The sequence below is a fragment of the Numida meleagris genome, chromosome 1 (assembly GCF_002078875.1).
Source record: "Numida meleagris isolate 19003 breed g44 Domestic line chromosome 1, NumMel1.0, whole genome shotgun sequence".
In the NCBI taxonomy this organism is placed as follows: Eukaryota; Metazoa; Chordata; class Aves; order Galliformes; family Numididae; genus Numida; species Numida meleagris.
In genome coordinates, this window is record NC_034409.1 from 50,796,513 (window position 1) to 50,819,729 (window position 23,217).

Consider the following 23,217-nt stretch of genomic DNA (forward strand, 5'->3'; position numbering starts at 1 on the left):
GCGCGGTACTTAGCACCACCTCTCTAGGCTCATGAGAGCGCTGTCCTTCAAAGTCAGATAGTTATACTGATGCCATTTGTTCTAGTGAAATGAATACAAAAACCAAGCATAAGGTGTAGAATGGTTCAAATAACAGATAGGGCTAAGGTTTAAACCGCTGACTCAATCCTACAGAACTATTTAGGGTGCCTGAGGTTTCTCCTAGCCAAGATCCAAAACCGTTTCCTTCCCATTTTTTTATTTTTTTTTTAAACAAACATCAGAAACACATCATTGGTATTCTTCTGGAAAGGGTTTGATTGTTCCAAATTTGTCAGTGTACAAACTGACAACAAAATGTGCTGACTCAAGCTGAAAACCTACAGTTCCAGTTAGCTTCATGAGGAGTGGAGAACATTTGAGTTCTCCTCAGACCCAAGTGGTCTTCTGTGGGCAGCAAGGAATACACGACTGCTTCTTCTCTCCCCAAAACCCAGGAACTGAAGAATACAAACATTAAAATCAAAGTAATTACTTAATATCCAGAAGCCTCTGTAGTTCTTTTTTATTTTTATTTTTTAAATAATTCAATACGCTAAAAACCTTGCACCCCAGTTGATGAAAAACAACTTCCAACAGTGACATTTCTAAGTTTGCTTACAAGGCTGCACCAACATAAATAAAAACGTCCATACACCAGTCCAAGAAATGTCAACCATCCCTTACCAATCTGGTCTTTCTCAAAGGGCTCCTCTATCTCCTTCAGGTTGGCCAAGAGACGAATGTCAGTACAAATCTAGAAAAAAGCCCAGGAAATTAACACACAGAACCAAACCAACACACATCTCCTGTCAGTGATCAGGCAGAACTGACCGCATTTGTGTCCAAGATGAGAATCTGTGAGACAGTGAAAAATTGCCACTACAATCATGCTTCCTGATCTAAAAATCCCAAAGTCAAGAAAGCATAAACAAAAAAGGCTGTCCACTGTATTAGACTACATCAGGACCCCAAGCAGGGCCAATGTTTGCATGGAATGGTAAAGATATCAGGAAGAAACACTGAGAAGGCATAACAGAAGCACAGTGATTTGCAAATATAGATAATGAGTGCTCACTGAACCAGCCAGCTTGTGGAACTAAACCAGAACACCACTGATCACTTTAGCCTAAAAGAAGGCCAAGGGAGGGAACAGAGATAAATCAATGAGAAGAATCCACAAGGCCAGCCAAAATAAAACTATTATCAGAAATGCAACTGATGGGAAGAGAATGGTGGAATTTAAAAACTCGTATGCACTGGAAAAGACATTTACTCTGCTTGGACTTATTTAGCACAGATTAGACTAATACCTGGTGTGGGACTTGCTAACACATCTTGGAATCTTCCCAGTAAACTTGCTTCTGTGTTGTTCTCCTCCCTGCCACCCACCACTGGTCTTAAGATTTTTGATATCTGATGCCTAAGCACGCACCCAATGGAGATTTACATGACCTCAAAGAGGAACTGAACAATAAACGCCAATTAATATTTCCTGAGGAAAGCATTCAGCACAAGCACCTTCTCTTGTCCTTCTTCCTGCTGTATACACATACGGCGCTCACCTTGTGAACAGATGCCCCCAGACTGGCCAGTACAGAGAGGACTTCAATATCCACCTTGCGACTATAGGTCTGCCCCGTGACCATGTAAGATCTAGAAACAAGCACAGAAGTTGAACGCTCCAGACATTAAACTGGATGAGCAAGGTGTGGCAATGGCTCTTGAAGTGGATGCCAGTGCTGTCATTTTGCTCTGATGACAGGTTCGGATTCAGGCTGTCAGCTCCTTGGGCAGCATGCACAAGGAGAGAGAGTGAAGCAGAAGAAAAGTGGACAGCTGTGCCTTAAAGAAGTGGCCTGGTTAGGAGATGGAGTTTCCTCCAGAGAGCCGCAAGTGGCAAGGAAAGACCACAAGGGAAGGTAAAATCAGCGGTGACACAGATGTCAGTTTGGCAGCTGGTGGAATCTGAGCCAAGACAGAAAGCAAGAGTCAGACTTTGTTAACACCAAATCTAGGTTACGGAGCATTCTTGTTACATACCGCTTAAATCCTGCCTTTGCAGTCACTAATCTGTCCAGCTCTTCAACCTCAGAGGGACAAAAAACAAAAACAAAACAAAAAGAACCTCAGTATGCAATGACCCAAGAAGAATTTGATGCCAGAATCTTCACACGCCCCTAAAGAGAAAAGCATTCCAGATAGGAGAATATTTCAAGGTTGAAAGTCTGCTCTCTGGCTTGACTGACTTACTTTACTGTGGTCTCCCTCAAAGAGCTGCAAGAAGCTGGCTTGAGTGCCAGTGGTGCCTTTCACACCCCGAAAGCGCAGGTCGTCCCGAGCTCGCTCCAGGTTCCGCAGGTCCATGCACAAGTCTTGGATCCACAAGCAGCAGCGTTTCCCCACAGTGGTGAGTTGTGCAGGTCTGAAAACAACCGGGAACAGAACACAACCCCTTGGTGATTTACACAGTAACTCCAAAAAGACCATCCTTAGATGATGAGTCTACTGTTAAGACCTCTTTGACTTGTCAGAGCAGGAGTTAAAGAAATCTGGCACAAACATATCACTAGTCAATTATACTAGACGATAAGATTGTTCTTTTCAGAAAGAAGTTCTTGATGACCTTTTTCCAGAACTCCATCAAATGGAAAAGCCTCAGGTGGTGACAAATGACATGAGATGGCGGATCCACTCCCAGGCTCCTTATTTCTGCTCCTCAGCCTCATGTAGCGGGATCCTGCAGCCAGCTGGGTGGGAGCGGTTCTGCTGGCAGATGGCACCCTCTAGGGGCCCAGCCAGGCAGGAGAATGCAGAGAGCTGGGAGGAAGGGACAGTGAGCACAGTACCACTGCCACACGCCCTAGTCGCTCTGATGACAAGGACACAGAAGGCCTCTACTGTTTTAAGAAGACTTCACAGATGAGCAAGGTGCTCTGATTAAGCTCAGGCACAGAAAGCAGAGAAGATGTAGAGGTAGGGATGTGTGATCCAGGAGGAAATGGAGAAACTGTCCAACAGTACAGGAATGGTGGTAGGAAAGCCAAAGCCTATCTGGAGTTTAATCTCGTGTGGGATATGAAAGGCAACAAGAAAGACCTCTGCAAGTACATAAGCAGCAAGAGAAGCTAGGGAAAATGTGGACCTGCTCCTAAACAGGTCAGGGGGCCCTGCTGACACAGGACTGAAAAAGTCAAGGTATCTGTTGCCTTTAAACATGGTTTTCACTAGTAGGACTTGCCTTGCATATATTTCTTGAATACTCCTTTGCACTCTTTCTAAAATTCAGAGCGAAACAAAAACCAGGTAATACTCCTCTGAAAAGATTTCGGTAAAGAGGGACCAAGGACTGAAACTGACTGAACAACACAGCACATACAGCAAGACCATTAATCAGAGACCTGAACTGATGCTCCCACTCTCCTTTGGGAGTGATTTTAAAGTGTCAGACATTGATTCTGACATGATCTGTGCTTAATTGCCATGGGTCTGCTGTTCCATGTCACCAGGACAGAAAATCCAGGCTTACAGTTTAAAGCCTCTGAAAGCAAAATATCTTCATGAAGTTGTGGATTAATTAGCTTCCCCAACAACAGACCAGTCCAAACCTTACTGTATTTTGACTCAGGAACCTGCCTACAAGCAGTAACACCAGCAGTATTGCACAAAAAAAATGTAATTTCCCAGAGACAGAAAATGCCATTGTCTTGTTAAATGGGAAACTCTTCCTGTTTTTTTTTTTCATATAGCGATGCATGAAAACAGAGATCTTGAGAAGAAAAGTTTAGCAGAATGAATAGCTGTGGTTTCCTGCCAGTAACAAGCCTTTCTAAGCTGCAGTTGAATACAACTGATGGGAAAACAAACATTAAAAATATCTGACAGGCTTAGTGCAATTCAAAAATCACCTTCTGAAACAACCCAGGATTTACATATCTACGTTAACAAGTTCTTTATGAGGCTCTGTTAAAACAACTGCTGACAGTACTCAAAGCAGAAGTCCAATTTCCTGAAGCAAGGCTGGAAATAGGCACATATTTCTTTTCTGAACCACCACCAATGTCTTAACGATGTCCAGCAATGCCAGCTGCCACAGGTCAGAGATGATAAAAAGGGAGAAAGAAAGAGTAGTAGCAGGTCAGTTTATCAAAGCACAGCTGAACGAATGAAAGCAAAGGCCGATGGCTACTTACTGGTAGTGAGTGAAGCCCAAGGTAGGCAGGTCAGCGTGTGTCTCAGCAAAGTCGGCCAGCCGGCTGATCACCCTTGCGAGCTGGTGGATGCAGGGAGGATGGAAAAGAGGTGGAATGAGAAAGGGGTGGGGTGGGGGGAAAAAAAAAAAAAAAGAGCAAAAGCTGGCATGCTCAAGCACAACATTGTGAGAAAAAGGGGACGGAAACAAGGATACAGTCTTTGAATATCTCTGTCTAACTGTAGAACATGGTGTGCTTCATATTTTCAGGGCACATGAACAATTTTTACTTGCTAAGAAACTCAAGCATGGGATGATGTAAGCAGCTGGTCTTTAGCTGAAGCTAGTCCAGTCCTCACACCCAACCCAAGCCTGCAGCTGGATTAGCCCTGAGTATTTTCTTGATTCCTGGAATTGGTCAGAAATAAAGCTGCTTAGGGTGTAATCGGCACATTTACGGTCCAGGGAAAATAAGGTGCAAAGACAATCAGGCCAGATACACTCCAACTACACTTAACTCAGAAAGTTGTCTTATATAGCTCCTTTAATGCTGATGCACTCCTAGTAATATAGTTATGAGGCTGCCTAAGATCATCTTGAAAGCAGTACAGTTGTTTTCTGAAACTGGTGCCTGTGGCACATGTAAACTGCTAGTACCTAACAACACTTGCTTACAATTCCCATGATGAGTAGAGAAGTTTTGGGGAAAGACCTGAGAAACAAAAGGAAGATAACTGTTCACGTGCTTGAGGATAACCCAAGCAGCCAGCTCCTCCTAGCTCCCCAGCGAGGCCTAAGGAAATCCAGGCTAAACATGCTATCCACAGAACATCAGCGCTGCCCACTTTCAAGACACTGCATAATCACCTTCTCACCTTGGGTAGCAGCAAGTTAAACCCATCTCGGAGGACAATCAGATCCTGAAAGAAGCAAAGAAAGGAAATTCGGGCCGTGTCTGACAACCAGCCATTCAGTCTGAAAGACCAGACATAATGACTTCTAGCAGCGAGGACAGAGACAATCAAAATACTTTGCCTGCTCAAGAAGTCTATTCTAAGAACATAGCATCTGCTTTTATTCCTGTGCCTGAACACGGCAAGGAACTTGCTTATGACAAAAACGCTGGATCCATCATCGCTTCTACTATACTATCCATAGCAAGTCGTACTGGGCAGCAGAAGACGTATTTCCTCTGACTGAGCATAAATGATTATTTGGTGATACTCATGATGCGCACCACAGATTAAATCATTGAATCAAGGCAGAAAACAGAGGCACTGCAGGCTAAGGGTAGCAGAAGAGTAAGAGGCCTGATCATGCATCAGTCCCTCCTTTCCTCTTTTCAGACTCAAGTACAGACAGGACAAAAGAGGATACCAAGTTGCAGTGACTTGGATAATGGGGAACAGCAGCATGCAGAAGTTTTAGCCTGGACTCAGTTTCAGACAGGTTTTTCACAAACATTTGATAGTTCTGAGAACGGGAGCACTTTCTTCTTTATTCAACACATTTATCCATTCTATTGAAAACCTTTATCTACCCTGAATCAATGCAGGTGTCCTAGGCAACAACAGACAGCTCATGGACTGCGTATATCAAAAGTGGACTTATTTTGGAGGCCAGTGAACTCTTGTCCCATTGGTGTAACTGACAGTTCACTCGTGTCTGCATACATTTTCACTCTTACGATTGTGAATATCTTATCTCCTTGAATGTTTAACATGTAAACAGAGCTTAGGGAACAGTAAATTTGCAGACAGATCTTGCTTCATATCAAAAGGGAGAAGCCGCAAGAGGAGCCTGTCTTCCTAGGGTACCTAGGAAAAAGGGTAATCAAGTTCAACAGGAAGACTAATAAAAATGTCTGAAAAAAAAAAAAACTGATTGTCAATTATTTTATAAGCAAAATAATAAAGAACTACTCATAAAGAACTATTAAGTGAGCAACAATGTCTTTGTCTTGCCCAGCTCCGCAGGCAGGAAAATGAAAATATGACATTACCGTATTATCCCCTACGTAACAGGAAGTTGCTCCAAGGTGAATGATGGCTGCCGCTTTGGGACAGCAGTGGGCAAAGGTGTGAACGTGTGCCATCACATCATGGCGCAGCTTCTTCTCTTCTTCCGCTGCCATCTTGAAGTCAATGTTGTCCAGGTTTGCTTCCATCTCCTTTATCTGCTCATCTGTGATGGGAAGCCCAAGTGACTGCGAAGGGGAAAGAACTTTCTTTAAGAGGCAACTCAAATTTGACACAGAAGCTGTTTAAGCAATTTACTCCCATGTGACAGCTCATGGAAGCACGGCAATTGGGCACAGTCAAAAGTTGCAAGAGCAAACGCTGCTTCATTCTAGAGTTCTCCAATCTCTTCCAATAGGACACTGCTCACGCTTAGATGTTCTTCTTGGGCTTCACACTTTCCTCAATCACAGAACATCCCCGTGACAATGACCAAAATTAGACATGTAGGGAAAAGAGATTTTAAAAAACAGTACACTTTTAACTTCTTTTAATGAAATTTACCGTTTGGGTAAAGAACAGTCTGGCTACCAGGTCACAAGATAGCTTGTGTCAGGAAGAATTCTGGACCACAGCTGGATCAAAATAACTGCAAGCATATACGGTGTGCTTAGAACAACTGCTTAGAACATATGGAAAGCAAAGGTTGTCTGCGCCTTTCCAAAAGCCTTAAAATTCATCTCAGCCTGAAACTGGAAACTGGGAAAACTAATTCCCTGAGCTGGAAGCAGGAGACAAATACTCCTAGTTTGTGTTTTAAAATATTTGCTAAACTTTTTCTGGAAGGTGTTTTAAAAACAGAGTAAGATACTATAAATACTGGTATAAATCTTGCTAATTCGGATGAGAAAAATGTCTTTTCCTAATACGGTGAGTCTCACAATGAACTCAGTCCTACTGCTTTTTCTAAGTTAAAATGCTACTATTTTGCACAGCAGTAATTGTTTGACCAGGAAGCATTAATGATACAAAGCATTTCAAAAGCTGGTTCTGTTCAGAATCAAATCGACTAAAAAAGGTGTTTGCACATGTGGAATCTGGAATTAGAGAAAACAGCAAGCGAAGCAGATAAGTCTTCAGGGTCCTCATCAGATAATTAGCAGCCAAACAACTTGAAATACCTTGCTGCAAGTGTAGACACAACCATGAATGTCCAGATGAGTAAGGAGAAGCACCTGGCTCCAGACTGCTATCTCTGAGGTGCTCAGATATAGATCACAACTGCCTGAAAGCCCATAGACAAGTCATCAGGCAACGGAGTCTTGTGCTGAGCTTAAAATCTCCTGCCTTGCTCACACACCCATGAGCAGTTCTGAAAAGCATGCACTTGCCGGCAACCATAGAGAAAGAAAGAATCCCCAAGAACAGACCGTCACAATGTCAATACATGCAAGGTAGGTGCCAAAGCAGTGTCCTCATGCGCCCACAAACATGACGTGGGGCCTCTTCCCTATGACCTTCTGCCAATATTGACAGTACCTCAGGGAGAAAGCAATCGGGTGTCCTTCAAATCTGTCTACCTGAGAAAACTAAGTACCCAAATGAGATCACGGGATTTCTCCAAAGTACTGTAAGTCCGTGATGGGCTTTCTGGGTTGTGCTTTTAAGGTGCAGTTCTTCTGAGGCTGTTCCAGTACACTGACATGCTGTTGTAACAGCTCTGATTGTTCACTCACTCCTATAGCTAGAGGCCAGAGCAGAGCAGGTGGGTGATATGGAACGCCTCCGACAAAGGCGCTCTGACAAAGAATATGTAAGATAAAAAAGAAAGAAAAAATGAGAACAACTAAAGGTGCTTATACTTATGAGAGAAAACACTGAGATGCCACGTGCACAGAATACTTTACTGGTTGTGTCAAAGATGCGGGATGCCTACTGGAAGGAAGAGCTCCATGAATTTTTCTGCTGGTCTTTAAAATTACTTATTGTTGGGTCAGGAGCTCAAGGCTCAAAATAAAGGATGAGGTATTAGGGAGAATATCATAATACAAATGAATTTAAAATAGAAAAAAAAAAAGAAACACTATGCATCTTTAATAACAAATCTCAGGAAATCACTTCTGACTGTATCTATCACAAACTGTTTGCTGACAGAGCTAACAGGTGCTGAGGAGCTGACGCTTTCAGGCCAGAACTGACTTCAGAAGACAAACTCCTCTGGAATGAGGAGACAGATAAAAATAGTGGCATCCCTCCTCCTGCTACGAGGAGAGCGCTCAAGAAATTGCACTGTCTGCCTCAGCTTTTTGGGAGCAAAGCTCCGGTGGCAATGGGAGGCAAAGCAAGGAGATGCAGAAACCCCAAGCCCAAGGCCTGGGAGCAGACACCAAGAAGTTCACATCAGTTCCTTCAGCAGCTCGCTTCCTCCTGTTAGGTACGTCATGTGAAGTACTTCACTCTCCAGCAGTAGAAAAGATGATGATTATTTGCTGGAATTGAAATGACTGTTTAAATTAGCATGCTTTAAACACGCAAAGCTCCCTAAGCATGTGTTCTGGGTAGGACAGCTCCTAAACTAAATGAGATCTGTCATCCGTTCACTCCATCTTCTCAACTGCGACAATATCCAGCACGTAATGCTTCAGCAAGACACTCCTCTAACACAGCTTTGTAACAACAACACCTTCAGCTTCTAATATGTCACCTTTGGTGCAGCACGCTGTTGATGAGGCTGCAGGAGAAGGAAAACATCAATGGAACCGTGCACTCATCCTCTAGCACAGTGCTTCCCTGCCCTCAGGCTAACAGTAACAGCTTGGCCTAGCGCCTGCTTTGCCTCCTCACACCTGTACCTCGAAGCAGGCACGGCCCCAGAGCTATCCCTTTGAGCTTTTATTTTCTGAGGCACATTACAGCGTTTTCACTATTAAAACCCTGATACGAATCTTCCCCTTAGGGTACGCCAACAGGAGTCAGGTTGGCACATCTTAAAAAGTGACCGTGCTTCAAGCAGGAAATAATTAGCTGTATGCACACCCCTACCTGGGACCAAATTCAAAGTAAAAAAGGCTTAAACTACATTTTAAAAGCGCTGACTGCATTGAGAATAACAACGCGGTAGCTGGCGATGGTACGGACGAGCTCTCCATCCCAGTTTCCTCACGGCTGAGTTGCTCCGCTTTGGTGACAGGGCAGCGACAGGTTCGGGGTTTTGGGGCTGAGCGCTCCGCTCGCTTTGGCCGTGAGACAGCTCAGCCCAGAACCGGGGCCGCCCAAAGCCTCCGGCCGCACGCCTGCTGAGCACGGGGCGAGGGCAGCGCCTCCCGAGCAGCCGGCAGCGCAGGGCCGCGGGGCGTGCGCGGGGGGCAAAGCCCTCAGAGCTGCTGAGCGCGGCTCTTGCACAACGGGGGCGAAGGGAGCAGGGGGGCGGCGTGCAGCGCGGGCAGCGATTCGCTGGGGACGGCAGGACAGCTGGCCTCGCGCTCACACACCCCCTCGCAGCGCAGCCCCCCCTTTTTTTTTTTTTTTTTTTTAAAGGTTACATCTTTATTTATTTTGGACGAGGCGAAGGGCTGCGCGGAGGTCACCTCGCCGAGCTCATCCCGCACGGCGCAGCCCCGTCCCCAAGGGCGGCCCGAGGCCCCCAGCTCTCTCTCCTCCCCATCAGGACCGCAGCTCCCAGCGGCCGCGCCCCGCGTCTCGGCGCCGTTACCTTCTCGGCCTGGGCGAGGTAGAGCCAGAGGCGACGCCAGGTGCCGAACTTCTTCCTCTCGCTGAAGTTGAAGCCCATCTCGGCGCTGGCATACCGCGACACCAGCGGAGAGCGGTAGCGGGCCAGAGGGTCCTCCTCGGCGCAGGGGGTCGCCATGACAGCGGCGCGGCGGAAGGGAGAGAGGGGCCGCGCGCCGCCGGCAGCGGGGGGATAAAGGGCGGGAGCTCCGCCTCGCCACGACTCCCCGCCCCCAACGCAGCGCCCCGGGTGGGAGGGAGCGGGAGGCAGACAGCGCCCCCGTCGGGCGGAGGCCGCAGCGCGGGGAGCAAAGAAAACGCGCGGGAAGGCAGAGGATTAAATGCTTAGCAGCCAAACACATTTATTAGTCTTTTTCTTTTTTTTTCTTTTTTTTTTCTTTCTTTTTTTCCAGGAACCCAAAAATATTTTGTAGTTATAATGTAAGCAACTGAGTTGCACATAATACAATCATATCTTTCAAAAAAATAAAAATAAAATAAAAACGAAACAAAAAAAAAGCTGTTTAAAAGCCCAAAAAAACCTTCAGAAAACTTATATATGTATTACACCATCTCTCAGTTTCAATGAAATGACGACGACTTATTTCCTTATTACTCTTAACTTGTCACACTCCAATAAAACATCACCCTTTTTGTTTGCTTTTTCTTTTTTTTTTTTTCCTTTTTTTTCTTTTTTTTTCTTTTTTTTCTAAATCCAGCATGAGAAATACAGTACCTGCTATGGCAAAAATACACATAAAATGCAACATTTCAGCTTATTTGTACATTAGTAGAGTTTAAACATTTTATTGTTGTTGGTTTTTTTTTTCTTTTTTTTTTTTTTTAAGTGAACCAGTGATTTTAAGTACCACTATACTAAAAGTAAAATAAAAATATAGGAAAGGAGGAGAAGGGGGGGGCAGCCAGCCGTACAAGAGCACCTGCTAAAGTGCTGAGTTTCTGTGTCCATGGAGAACCCTTCGGAAGGAAGTGTGGTGCCTGGGAGCGTGCGGATGGGGCAGATCCGGCCCTGGGTGGTGGACCCTGTGCCATCCATCCCCACTGCGTCCCCCTGCCCTGCCTCTGCTCTCGTTACTGCACGTGGGAGAAGGAGAGGAGAACCAGAGCGACGGTGAGAGCTGAGCAAAGGAAGCTGTTTCAAGTATAAGAAAAAAAAACCAAAACAAAACAAAACTCAAACACAACCAAAAACACTTACAGGTAACTTGCAAATAGCATCAATATACACAGCCACTATTTTTATTATTACGATGTCTGCTGCTGGGGGACAGTGTTTCAGGCAAGAGGACTGAGCTGTACCTTCCTGTTACCTAGTTATGTGCAAAGTAGAAAAGCTGCCTTTTCTCATCCAGCCAGTTCGGACATCACCGATTTCTGCTCTGCAACCTCCTCCCTTCATTATGCCTTTTTTTTTTAATTTTATTTTCCTGAAGAGAGGAAGGTGGCACTGCTCTGCTGACAAGACAGATGAAATGAACCTATTTCCCACTCCTCTCCTCAACACACCTTCTCCCACCGCTCGTCTGCAGCGAGGAGAAGCTCGCCAGACACCTGATGCCCACTGTCAGCCAGTTTCCTGAACAGGTAGAAGGCATTGACCTTTGTAAACATAATCCCTCACGTTTGTGGAACTGAAAGCAGCATTTCGCATCTCCAGCCGAGCGGCGGAGACGAGGATAGATCAGAGCGCTCCCACCACTGCCTCTCCTCCCTCCCTCCTTCTGGAAGATTACATTTGGTTACTTTGTTAGAAGGGTTTTTTTTTTTTTGGTTCTGAGGGAAAATAGCTAACCTTGGATTCAAAGTAAACACGGCAGGGTCGCCATCAGCAGTCGTGCTGCTGTTTGTTCTGGTTTCTGTCTGAGAAAGGAACAGCATCGCGTAGCAGATGCTCTGCGTGCGCCCGACAGAAATGCAAGATACGTGTATGGAAACCCTGTGGGTGCACGCGCATCACTTCAGCTCCTTTCTCTGCAGAAGCGCTGCATCTTGCCTCAAGGTCTGGCAGAGATGGAGAGGATGGCACACTGCGAGAGTGGAGAGAGGTCCCTAAGGCCATGGGTCGCAGCGCAGCACAGAAAGAACCAGGCAGTGTCAGACAGGAGGTTTCACAGACACCATCTCCTTGGCATCTCAAAGGCCAGGCTCTCAAAGGCCCAAACGCACATCCCAGAGACGTGCATCCACATGGTTGGAGAAGGGAGAAAGCAGCAAGGCTCCCTGACCGCCGCAGGCCCCACCCCACCGCCCTTGTGGTACGAGGGCCACTCCCTCCAATCCTGTCTCCTACCGGCTGGAGATGGCTTCTGGGTATTGCGGGCCGAGAGAGACACTGCTTAAAGTGTCACCGATGAACACACTGAGAGATTAATTTGGGGAAGGCAACGGGAAGCTACTCTGCCCTTTGTTCATGGAGCAGCATAAGGTGGCATGGTTCTCCATGCGACGGCCCCTCTCTCCGACCGCAGGCCACGGCCTCCCCTTCACAATGGCAAGAGATGTGCCCACTTGAACAATGACATGAACAAAACCTCTACTGAAAGGGAGGGAGAAGTACACAAACTGATTCCATCTTGGAGATCTGGTGAAAGAAGCAGCAAGCTCAAGTACTTCAAGTTCAAAGGTTTATCCAGAAGTATAACTAGAGACGTGTGACCTGTAGCAAACCTGGCATAACCCTACAAGAGCAGCAGGAGGAAACTGGCATGAAGAGAGGACGAACACGAGTAACTGAACCTCCACTGACTTCTGTTATTTAGGATCTGAGTGTCTAATGGCTTTATCACAGACAGTGTCATAGGATCTCTCCCTCCACACAAGCAAAAAAAATGTAAAAAGAATGAACTACCTTGCTGTAAAAACTCTTAATACTTCTATCATGCTTTTAATCTTTAAAGCACATTACAAACATGTACTAGTTGATCCTCACAAAACCCCTGTGAGGTAGGTAAGTATTATTATCACCCCTGTTTTACAGATGAAAAAACAAAGGCAAAGAAGTTAAACGACTTGCCCATGGCCAAAGAGGGAAGAATAAGGGCCGATGTTACAGTTCAGGAGTTCCAGGCTTCTGGTCCTGTGCTCAAAACCAACAGTCCAAACATTTTTCCGAAAAGGAGATAACAGATGGAAATAAAAACCCATCGAGCTTAGAAGAAAAGGTAAGATTTGAATGGTTACATGAGAAGGGGAAATGTACCACGAGGTATTTTTGTGAGCGAGTTTAAACTTCAGATTTTTTTTTCACTTTTTTTCATATATATATTTTTAAAGGCAATCTGACAGAGTGGAACCCTGATAAGATCACATCTGCAAGGCAGGCACAGATGTGAGTGATCATCAAGTCTATTACTTATTACAGTACTGTGAACGTCAACAAAAATAAAATTGCTGCATGAAAACACTGAATACAGGCAGGACAATCTCTCGGTATATGATATTACATCTAAGATAATGCCAAGAATAATGCAGGTACCATGGTACCATGGACAAAGGAGAAGGTCAAGTCAACAAAGGGTCCCTATCAAGATGATGAAGAGGGCAGTGAGATCTACGTTTTTCTGAGAAGATTGCCCCTAGAAGCTCAGCAAGCTTCATGGAACACGTGCAATTCGCAATGACTGCATTTTGGAGACGTGAGGAAGTAAATCATTTTTTGCCCATTATGATACCAACTACTTAATAAAGATCTTCTCTTTCAAATAGAAAGCCTAGTCTACACATTAGCCTACATTCCCCAAAACTTCATCTAATGCCAACATTAATGCTAAATCACACATGGTAACACCAGAAGACAAAGCACTGGCAGATGCTTTGATCAGCACTAGGAAGAAGTACCACCTCCACTGTCTTGTCCGTAGCTGTGCTGCCACTATTTCAGCTGTGCCAGAAGCAGCAGCGATGAAAATTTTAGGGAAAAGCGGGTGTAAACAGACAGACCAGCTGTGTTCTGATTCTCCTGGGAGAGTGCAAGACTGCTGTAATGGAAAGCAAGTAGTAAATCCAAAAGAGCCAGCGCCTATGGCGCTGTGTTTCCTGAGCTTGACCGGGGCCAGAACGCAGGAGGTGGTGGATTGTTCCCCAGGTAGAGCTGGTGTCCCATTCACCCTACTGGCCCTGGGTTAACACTGCATGGCTACAATTCACAATCCTGCAGAAGGTTTAGAGTGGATTTTTTTTTTTTTTTTTGCATTCTACCTTGGTTTTCCAAATCTCTGTCCAGCTGCCAAATTCTGAAAAGGTTTTATAACTCCTTCTTTCAAAGTGATCACTTCCCCACTCCCCCAAACTGTAACGGATATACCATGGACACAGAAACTCCTGAACAGTTTAGCAAAGCTATCTCTGTCCCCTACGCCCCCTTTGCAGAATGCATAGTTTACAATTCACTTACAAAATAAAGAAGCGATGCTGACCACATATGGGACCTTTTTTTTTTTTTTGAAAAAAGAACAAACAACCTCTTCTTAAGTTCAGTATCAAAATTCACATTTGCATAATAATACATTTCAAGGCCATTAGAGAGGAATGAGAGCGAAGCAAAGAAAACTGCAGAGTCTCTCCTCTCTTTTGTCTTCCTGAATAGAGCTGAGGGATCCCACTGGAGTTTCTTTTCGGGGTGGGAATTACGAGGGGCTACAGCAACAGCTCTTGATCTCGTACACCTCATTTTGGGTGGGATGAAGAGGTGAACATCAGAAAAAAACAAATGGAAGGAGACACTGCAGATTCCCATGTTTAGCTACAAACAGCTTCGAAGAAACAAAAAATTACTTCAATTTTTTTTCCTTTTAAACACTTCTACCTCACCATTTCAAAAACTCTTCTTTCTTCTTGTGTAATACCCTGTTCATTTAAATGGCAACGTGTGCTGGAAGTTGACGGGTTGAAAAAAATAAATTTTCCTGTTTCTCTCATCAGGACACGGACAGAGAGGGTAAAAGTGTGCCTGCACCCACTATCTAACAGAAGCTACATCATCTTCTCTACATGTATAAATTTGTCTCAAACATCACTGTGTTTCAATTCTCCAGTGCTTACAAAAGATAAAGCCACACACACTCACACTCATGCACACCAACATAAAGAGAAGCCACATAAAACATATACAAACTCAACCTGCAACACCAGACTAGCCTAAAACTAGCAACAGCTTCTGTGCATCACACGACGGCCCTTCTCACCCCCTACCCCGATCTCTACCACATAAGAATACGTATTGTGCAGTGTAGAGACCAGCCCAAAGATGCTGCTTGCCCGAAGGGACCAGTGGGCTGGAATCTCAACATCTGACCTCCTGAAAGATTAAACTGACCATTGTCTCCCCTTCAGCCCAAGAGGTCTCCTCAGCTAGACAGTCACCATACTCACAAAGGCACATTCATAAATACCACATTTATCTTACTGCTTGTAAAAACATACAAGGAGGAAAACATTAAGCGCTTATACCCCAACCCATCCCTACTGACCCAGCAAGAAGTATCACAATAACGTATCACTCGGTGAGACCTTACTCTACCTTTAGAAGGTACATATTAAAGAAGTCTTCCAACACCTCTTTTTAATTTTTTTTTTTGCATAAATGAATGCTTTTTGTTTGTTTTTGGCTTACATATTTTGGAATACAGCACACTCACTATAAAGCTCTGTTGTAAGGCTACCCCCTAAAGTAAGGCTGTTCTACCTTGGCTTGCATTTTCACTTCATTTTGCTTCTTCTCCACGCATCTCCAAAACAAAACAAAACAAAACAAAAAACAAAAAAACACACTCAGTGCCTTATATAGAAAGGGTAAGCCATATCCGGCAGGGAGAGGGAGGGGAAAGAAAGCACGTAATATCATATCCATGTCACAAAAATCGCTTTTCTAGCAAGCTGTGTAACCTGCTCTTACTGCTCAACAGCAGATGGTGAAGAAAATGTTCACTTATGGTTGTGTGTCATCTGTAGCAGGAAAAGCTTCCACTTTATCTCAGTTTAAAAAAAGGTAAGTTTAAAACAAGGAGGAAATGAGTTCTGCAAATGCAACTATGCACACTAATACCCAAGAGGAGGCATTTAGTGCTCAAGGAGACATCTCTTGCTAAGCACTGCCTGTTTGTATTGAGCATCCATGATGACTTCTCCAGTCTTTCCCCCTCTGTCCACCACCACCAAGAATGTTTGCTGCAAAAATACTTAATGCTGGCCAGCACAATGCATTCTTTGCTTTTTCCCACCCAGAGTGCTCCATATTCATGCACAGAAAGGCTGTCAGAGTCAAAAAACTCCCTTTCTCACAACAAAGTTAGCAGGAGCCCCAACACTGCGGAATGTCACCAGTCCCAGCTGTCACACATACACGGTGAAAATGGCTCTTTGCAGAGGGCACTTGATTTGCTAGAATCTTGCTTATATAGCACTGGATCCTGGGAGATTTTTGGAGAGAAACTTTCCTGCATAGCTCAATGAAGACACACACACAAACCGTGGATGGGAATGGATTCCGTATGCTGCAAGCCACTGATGAAGCTGTACCTATCTTGGCCTGACGACAGTTAAAATAGGCTCCATCAGGAACTGCGGCGCTTTTTTGCATCACAGATGAAATCTTTAATCAGTTCTCATATAAGGATTAAAAAGCTATAGTCAGTCACTATGACACAAGTTTTAAAGTTCCACATACACCATGAAATAGAGAGCTATATTTTAACAGGACCCTGACTCAGATTTAACAGCAGTGTAGTCGTACACTTGAATCCTACTGTAGACAAAGCTCTGTTTGGAGAAAGCCACTACAAGATGGACCTAGCTGTTTTCTATTATCCACTGCAGGGGAACTTTGGTAAAATTCAGCAACACTGGTGTTTACAGTGACAGGACACTTAAGGGAAATATTGTGAGGGACACAAACATGCGAGACAACCAGTAATCTCCAGTTAGACTGCTGCCCTCTAGTCCAACCAACAGCTCTGCTCCAGCAACACTTACGGGTTTGCACTTTAAGCTTGGATGTGAATTCAGCGCAACAGGGAAGCAGGGTTTGTCAACATCACGGAAGGTTTACAGATTTTCCCGTTACTGCTAACAGCCTTCTTCCATGTTGGGAAGCCCAGTAATGGTGAAGGAAAAGGAAGATAATTTGGGCTTTAGACATCTGTATTTTGATCACAGCAGGACTGACTGATATGATCTAGCAGTATCAGGCAATGAGGTTCCTGACGCTGTAAAACTGTAGGAAGTAAACTGTACAAAACTGAAATGGTATTTTGTGCAAAAATTAATTTAGTCACAGCAACAGATTCTGCATATGTTGTTTCAGTTTCAGGAGCAAAGTTGCATTTCAAGAGCATTTATTTTTCTTTTAATTCAACTTAGTTTTCCTGGTATTACTTTCCTGCCCACAAATACATGCATGCATATTTACAGATAAGAAAGCTGCTCCTGCTGTAGGGGAACCTATCTTCCATAGAGATGGAAGAAACTACCTTTCACTTCATCAGGACTCATACCCTGAGACGCTAACCATCTACTGCAAAGACAGCATTTCAATCCACTTGAGAAACCTGTATGTTAAGGTCACACAATTTACAGTGAATGCGATATATGCAACACTGGTCTGCTGGCTGCTTTGGAAATGTAACAAGTCCTCATCTGCTACCTGGACCCTGATCCAGCTGAAGTTTACTTACACAAAGAGCCCTTACTTAAGCAGTATGCACTCACTTAAGGTCAGCGGGACTAATTTATGTGAGGATCACTCCTGATTTCCCGGATCAGTCTTGGCCAGATGTGGGTATCTCAGAAACACAGTACTCCTCTTAATGTCTACAGGAAAAGCATGCACATCAACAAATTTAGAAGCCTACAAGGTAAACATAACAAAGAATGAAGCAAAAGCAGAATCAAAAAAAGTTTACGGTCCTGTTTGGATGCACTGTCAAGACACAAACAGTGGAAGATGTGGCAGCATTTTCAGGAAGAAAAAAGATTAAGGAAAAAGTTCTAAGGACTAAATGTTTAGAAATCAGTGTTAGGGGGAAAAAAAAAAGCAGCCAACATAATATAAAGGTTCAATTGTTATTTCATCTCTGACGCTGCTATCCCACACAGTCTGTTGAGAAACTGTGTTTATACTGCAAAGAAAAATACACACTTGGCTTAATATTCTTGCCCTCTACACATGCCATTTAACCTGAAGTAAAGTAAAAAACTTGTAAGAAAAACCTGACACCCTGCGACTGGGAAAAAACTACAACAAAGACACTCTCAAGAATGTTGGGTAAATGTCCGGGGAAGTATAAAAACAGTGGGAAAACTGGCAAGTCTTCCAGCGTACATATTAAACCTGCTTTCCAAAATAAGCATCAGAAGTCTCCACACAGATTTCTGAGCTGCACCCGCTTGTCTTTTATTTTTTATTGTTTTGCTTATTAGACTTTCTTATGGCTAAAAGGAAATGCTCAAACTGATGAAGAACCAAGAAACCTATGAAAAAAGTCCAAGCTGGATGCACACTGCAGGGTAGGGCAAGCCAAGTGGAAGTAACAAATGCGTACTTGTTTAGAAGACTGCTAAAATGTAGCACTGAAGGATTCAAAACGAAAAAGCAGCACATACAAAACCACCTGCAAAGTACATATATATTTAAACTGTATAATCTTAAGAATCAAAACCAGGAACAAATGAAGAAGTATTCTCTGTTGCTTTGGACAGTAAAACTGATTTTTCAGTGTAGGACGTAGCAAGATGCCTCTTCCGCAGTGCCTGCTCTCTACTCTCTGTCAACAGTTTAAACAAGATGCTGCCACCAATTCCTTCCCTGGAATGGTTGTAAAAGCCCCCGAATACTTAACATCTATTCCTGCTGTCTTTTTACTGTTACAAGCCCAAATGATAGCGGAGTATTTACAACATTTGAGCAACTGTGGTCCCCAGAAGATGAGCGTGGTTACCACAATGCTCAGAAATAGTTTGCAGTGGGGTTAGGAATGTCAGGACCGAGCCATGCCAGCATCACGGGCAGCTATGCGTAATTCAGAGAGGAATGAACTATCACCTGTGGCTGGAAAGCAGTAAGACTGATGTGGCTTTGCTAGAACAGTTCTGGAAAACTATCACTGAGAAGATGGTCACTAACGTTTGCAGGCCTCTACCTTCAGGGAATGGAGCAGACTGCTGTGGAGGCTTGGACGCAGCTGAGGGCAGAAGCTCCAGCCTGTACCCCGTCAGCACGCACAATTCAACTTCCAAATGACTGCCACCATCCTGGGCTCTATTTGACAAACAAAGCCCAAGACTTCCTCTTTTTTAGGACACTGCCAATTCGAACAGCCTCTGGCCAAAAAGCCTCAATTTTTCTCCTTATAAATAATAACTAAAAAAAAAATCTTTAACATCCTAAATGAACGTTCCTCTACTGGCCCATTATATGCTTTTTTCCCAAATTAGTTGATGCATTAGAGTCAACACACACACATATACACTCGTATGTACACAGAGCACAACACAAAAACACCGGGCAACTGATATGAAAAGGACATTAATTTGGCATCTGACTTTTTTAAATAGTAAAAAGCTATCTTAACAACTACTGCTATGTAACTCATCGCATGGCTCACTGCATGCTCTTTTTTCTCTAAGAACGGGTACGTTTATTTCCGTTAAGCGACTATACTGCCTCATCTCCCCTCCCTTCCCTTACTGTAGGGTGCACGTAGAAAGGCACTAGCGCGGTTTCTGTGGTGTGAGTCTCGCCATTTCAGGAGGAGCAAGCCCCTGACCCTTAGAGCTGGGGGACAGAAATCAGGCACCCCAGCACCGAGCTCTGAAGCTCAAGACTGTTCGCCCCGACAGCCAGCAGCAATAGGGTGAACAGAAGAGTGTACCAGCTACTCCCCTCGTATGAAACGACACAGAAAGACTGAGGGTGGGCTGGGGGGTAAGAAAAGCAAGCAGCAGATCTCCAACTGGGGGACAAAACTGACCAAATAGCTGAAAACAGGAAAGTTGATTTCTAATGTACATTTTACTGCAGTTTTTCCACACTGCCTCCTTTGTTTCTGTACTGAGAAAGGCAGGATAAAACTACTTCATTCTTCGGCGTTCTGTCAGCACTGGTTTTTAGCACTACTTAGAAGTGGTTTAAAGAAGCAACATCACGTATTTCCTGCTGCTACTCCTCACTGAGGACTCTTTCAGTCAAAACTATACTGCGTTTTTGTTAGGTTTACAGTTTCACTTTGCTTTTAAAAAGGTGCTTGGAAGAATATTTTAGTTTCAAATTGAAAGGGAACAAAGTAATAGATTTCCATTCGCACACTTCTCTTTTCCATGCAGATGCACACGCCTGCACGAGTACCAAAGCACTACAAATGAGAATCCTTCTTCTCCCACAACTTAAGATCGCAACAGATTTCTGTTGCTGATACTGAGAAGTTCTCTTAATGTGTTTTAATTTACTCAGTCTTTAAAATTCTTGACCCCCCCCGGTCTGACAGTAACATTTGGAGATTTTTTTCATTTTTTTTTCTTTTTCTTTTTATTAATTTTTTTAGCTTTTTTTATTTTAAAGTAAAAACTTTCAAACATTTTGAAGATTCAGGAACTTGTAAAAGTTTATCAACAAGAAACAGCCAACTATCTAGGATAAGGTTAAATAAACCATCTTCAAAAAACTGGCTTCCTACCCTAGAATTCCTGAGAATGCTTGCAAATTTAAAGCAGGAAAATAAAATGTTAAAATTAAAACAAAAAACACTGTTAAATGCTCCCAGAGTTAGTCTTCATCTAAAATATATATATGCACTTTTTGGTCTTTTTTTTTTTTTGTATGTTTTAATTTTTTTTTCCCTTTAAGCTTACAATGGAAGAACAATTTAGCTTTTCTTTTTAAATATTTCAAATCCCTCATTACGTCTTGTAAACAAGAGGGGCTCTAGCACCCGGCTTTCACCGTAGTATCGCAATGAACTCAACTAACCCAAAGTGCAGGAAAAGGGACCTTAGGGCAGGCTGGGAGAGAGAAGTGAGGGTGGCACACAGCGATGAACCAGCGTGGAGAACAAACCACGGGCGAGAAGGGGCACTGGCTGACTCGGGCCAAAGGTGCTTCGCTAGGAAGAACTGCTGGCACAAGGCTTTTAAGAACCTGCTCTGCCTGTGGGAGCGCAGCTGGGCTTCGAGCGGAGACCGTCAGAAACAAAGCTCTAAGGATGCGTGCACGCGAGGGGCACTAGCTAGCAGGAGCTGGAAGAGAAAATCTTTGTGCATGCTGGGATGAAGGAGATGTGATAGAAAAGTATATTCCAACGGAGCCAGAGTATGCTGCACACTCCAGTTTACTAAGCAAATACAAACCTACTCATACTTTCTGTCACGTAACACTTTGTGTACAAATCTACAGGCATGTGTAAATGCAGCATTTCCCTCAGTCAGTCATCCTTGTGACACTGGGTTTACATAGAAAGGGAGAATTGAAAAAAAACCACAAAACTCCCCAGCCCTTCCCCCCGCCCCGACCCACAGGCACACGCACCCAGACGCACACACACGCACCCCTACCCTACTTGAGTCTGCTTCTGCTCCTCCCCACCTAAGCCCTGCTTAAATGTATTAGACACTGTTGGATCCTTCAATGAAAACGCTGGAGACCCTCCTATCCTCCCCCCGACAGGTAATAAAAACCGAGAACTGCTCCCGCTGAGGGTTGGAATGGACAGGTAGTTGCTGGTACTGAACGTCGGCACTTTGTTAGACAGTACGACGGCTAGACAACGCCACATGGATGCTAGCGCTTACACGAGAAGTACCGGCATCTCTCTTCCCCCTTTTCCCAGCCTTCCTCTGAAAGACTTCTGGTTTTGTGTAAAGAGATGCTCCTTCAAGGCTGCTACGGCTCTTCACAACAAGCAGTCTCGGAAGTTTTGTTCCCAGCGCACACATGCACGCACACACTGGCTATCACTGTGGATTACATAGGTCACCCCTATCCTGCCCAGAGTACTACTTACACTGATGCTAAAAAAACCCCAAACCTTTCCTTAAATACAGAAATTAAAAAGCAACAGTACAGAAAAAGTAAAAACAAAAAACAAAAAGGTGCAACACTTTAAAAAAAAAAAAGTCTTTGCTAGTTATATACCTCCCTAAGCAAAACCACGTACACAGGAAAAAACACAACACAGAGAAACAAAAGGAAACGTCTGAAGTACACACTGGTTTAAGAACATTCGTAAGTAAACGTTTCTGTCAGTGATGGTCTGGCGTTGTAATACACCGAGGCCTGGCACAGGTAACGCTCACCGTGAAGGACGCAGAAGGGAGTCAGCTGCATGTGCTTTCAGGGGATGAGGCAGGCCAGCCAGCGGTTTGCTGACACACAATTTCAGTTTTGTCAGTTTTAAAACAAGCAGTAAATCAATTGAAAGGCTAATTTGGTTGGGCTGGACTTCCAAGCTTTTGATGGATTCTTCAAGAATGAATATGGGTGCTTATTTATGCGTTTAGGGGAGAAAAGAAACTTATCCTTTTGTTATTTTTAAAGGTTTTGAAGCTTGCAAGAGAGTAAGAACATTCTTCCTTGTCACACAAAAAATGGCAATGTTTTCTTTCCTCCCCTTTTCCTCTCTTCAGAAGAAAAAAAAATGGCTTGCATTATATAACAAACATTCTAGGGTTCACTCCATACAAAAACCCCACATGCAGACATAAATAAATAAATACACTGCTACTCAAAAGACAACATTGGCTCCCCTCTCACCAAATCCTTTGGATATGGCAGTGTTCTGCTCTACCACAGGGTTAGAACAAGGGCTAGGAAGCAACTACCCATTCAGTATGATCTGCAAACTTGAGATAGCACCCTGCTAAAATGAATTTAAAAAAAACTTACTGACAAATTTTAATCCAGCCCAACTGGATTCTGCTTCAGCCACAGGGACTCCACCATGCCTGTCTTGTTTTCAGAAGCAAGACACGCAGATGGCCAGCCAGCCCATAGACCATCAGCAATGCAGCGTTTCAAGATTATATATAGAGAGAAAAAATGCACACACACGAATATGTGCACACGCACTCACACAGAAACAAGCACACGTGGGCAGTTACATGTGCCAGAACACACTGGTACTTATCAACCAGCCAATCACAAAGTGTTGGTTTTTTTTTGTTGTTGTTGTTTTTTTCTGTTTTTTTTTTTTTTTAAATTTTTTTGTTTGTTTTTGTTTTTAAAGTGAGGCTCCGTCAAGTCTTCCCCTCCCCCCCACCCCTTTTTTCTTTTGAACCCCACCCCTATCCCAACCCAACATGGTAGACCTAAGG

At 44.0% G+C, this 23,217-nt stretch overlaps 1 protein-coding gene across 1 annotated transcript in view; it reads right to left on the reverse strand.

The window, feature by feature from the left end:
- ADSL (adenylosuccinate lyase) overlaps positions 1 to 23,109 on the reverse strand; it is a 28,937-nt gene extending 5,828 nt beyond the window's left edge. The window contains exons 1-8 of the mRNA XM_021384655.1: positions 9,881 to 23,109; positions 6,213 to 6,416; positions 5,086 to 5,130; positions 4,212 to 4,291; positions 2,272 to 2,443; positions 2,062 to 2,108; positions 1,584 to 1,674; positions 706 to 775 (exon numbers count right to left, since the gene is read on the reverse strand). Of these exons, the coding sequence (XP_021240330.1) occupies positions 706 to 775; positions 1,584 to 1,674; positions 2,062 to 2,108; positions 2,272 to 2,443; positions 4,212 to 4,291; positions 5,086 to 5,130; positions 6,213 to 6,416; positions 9,881 to 10,036 (865 nt within the window). The 5' untranslated portion in view covers positions 10,037 to 23,109. The remainder of the gene's footprint in view (positions 1 to 705; positions 776 to 1,583; positions 1,675 to 2,061; positions 2,109 to 2,271; positions 2,444 to 4,211; positions 4,292 to 5,085; positions 5,131 to 6,212; positions 6,417 to 9,880) is intronic.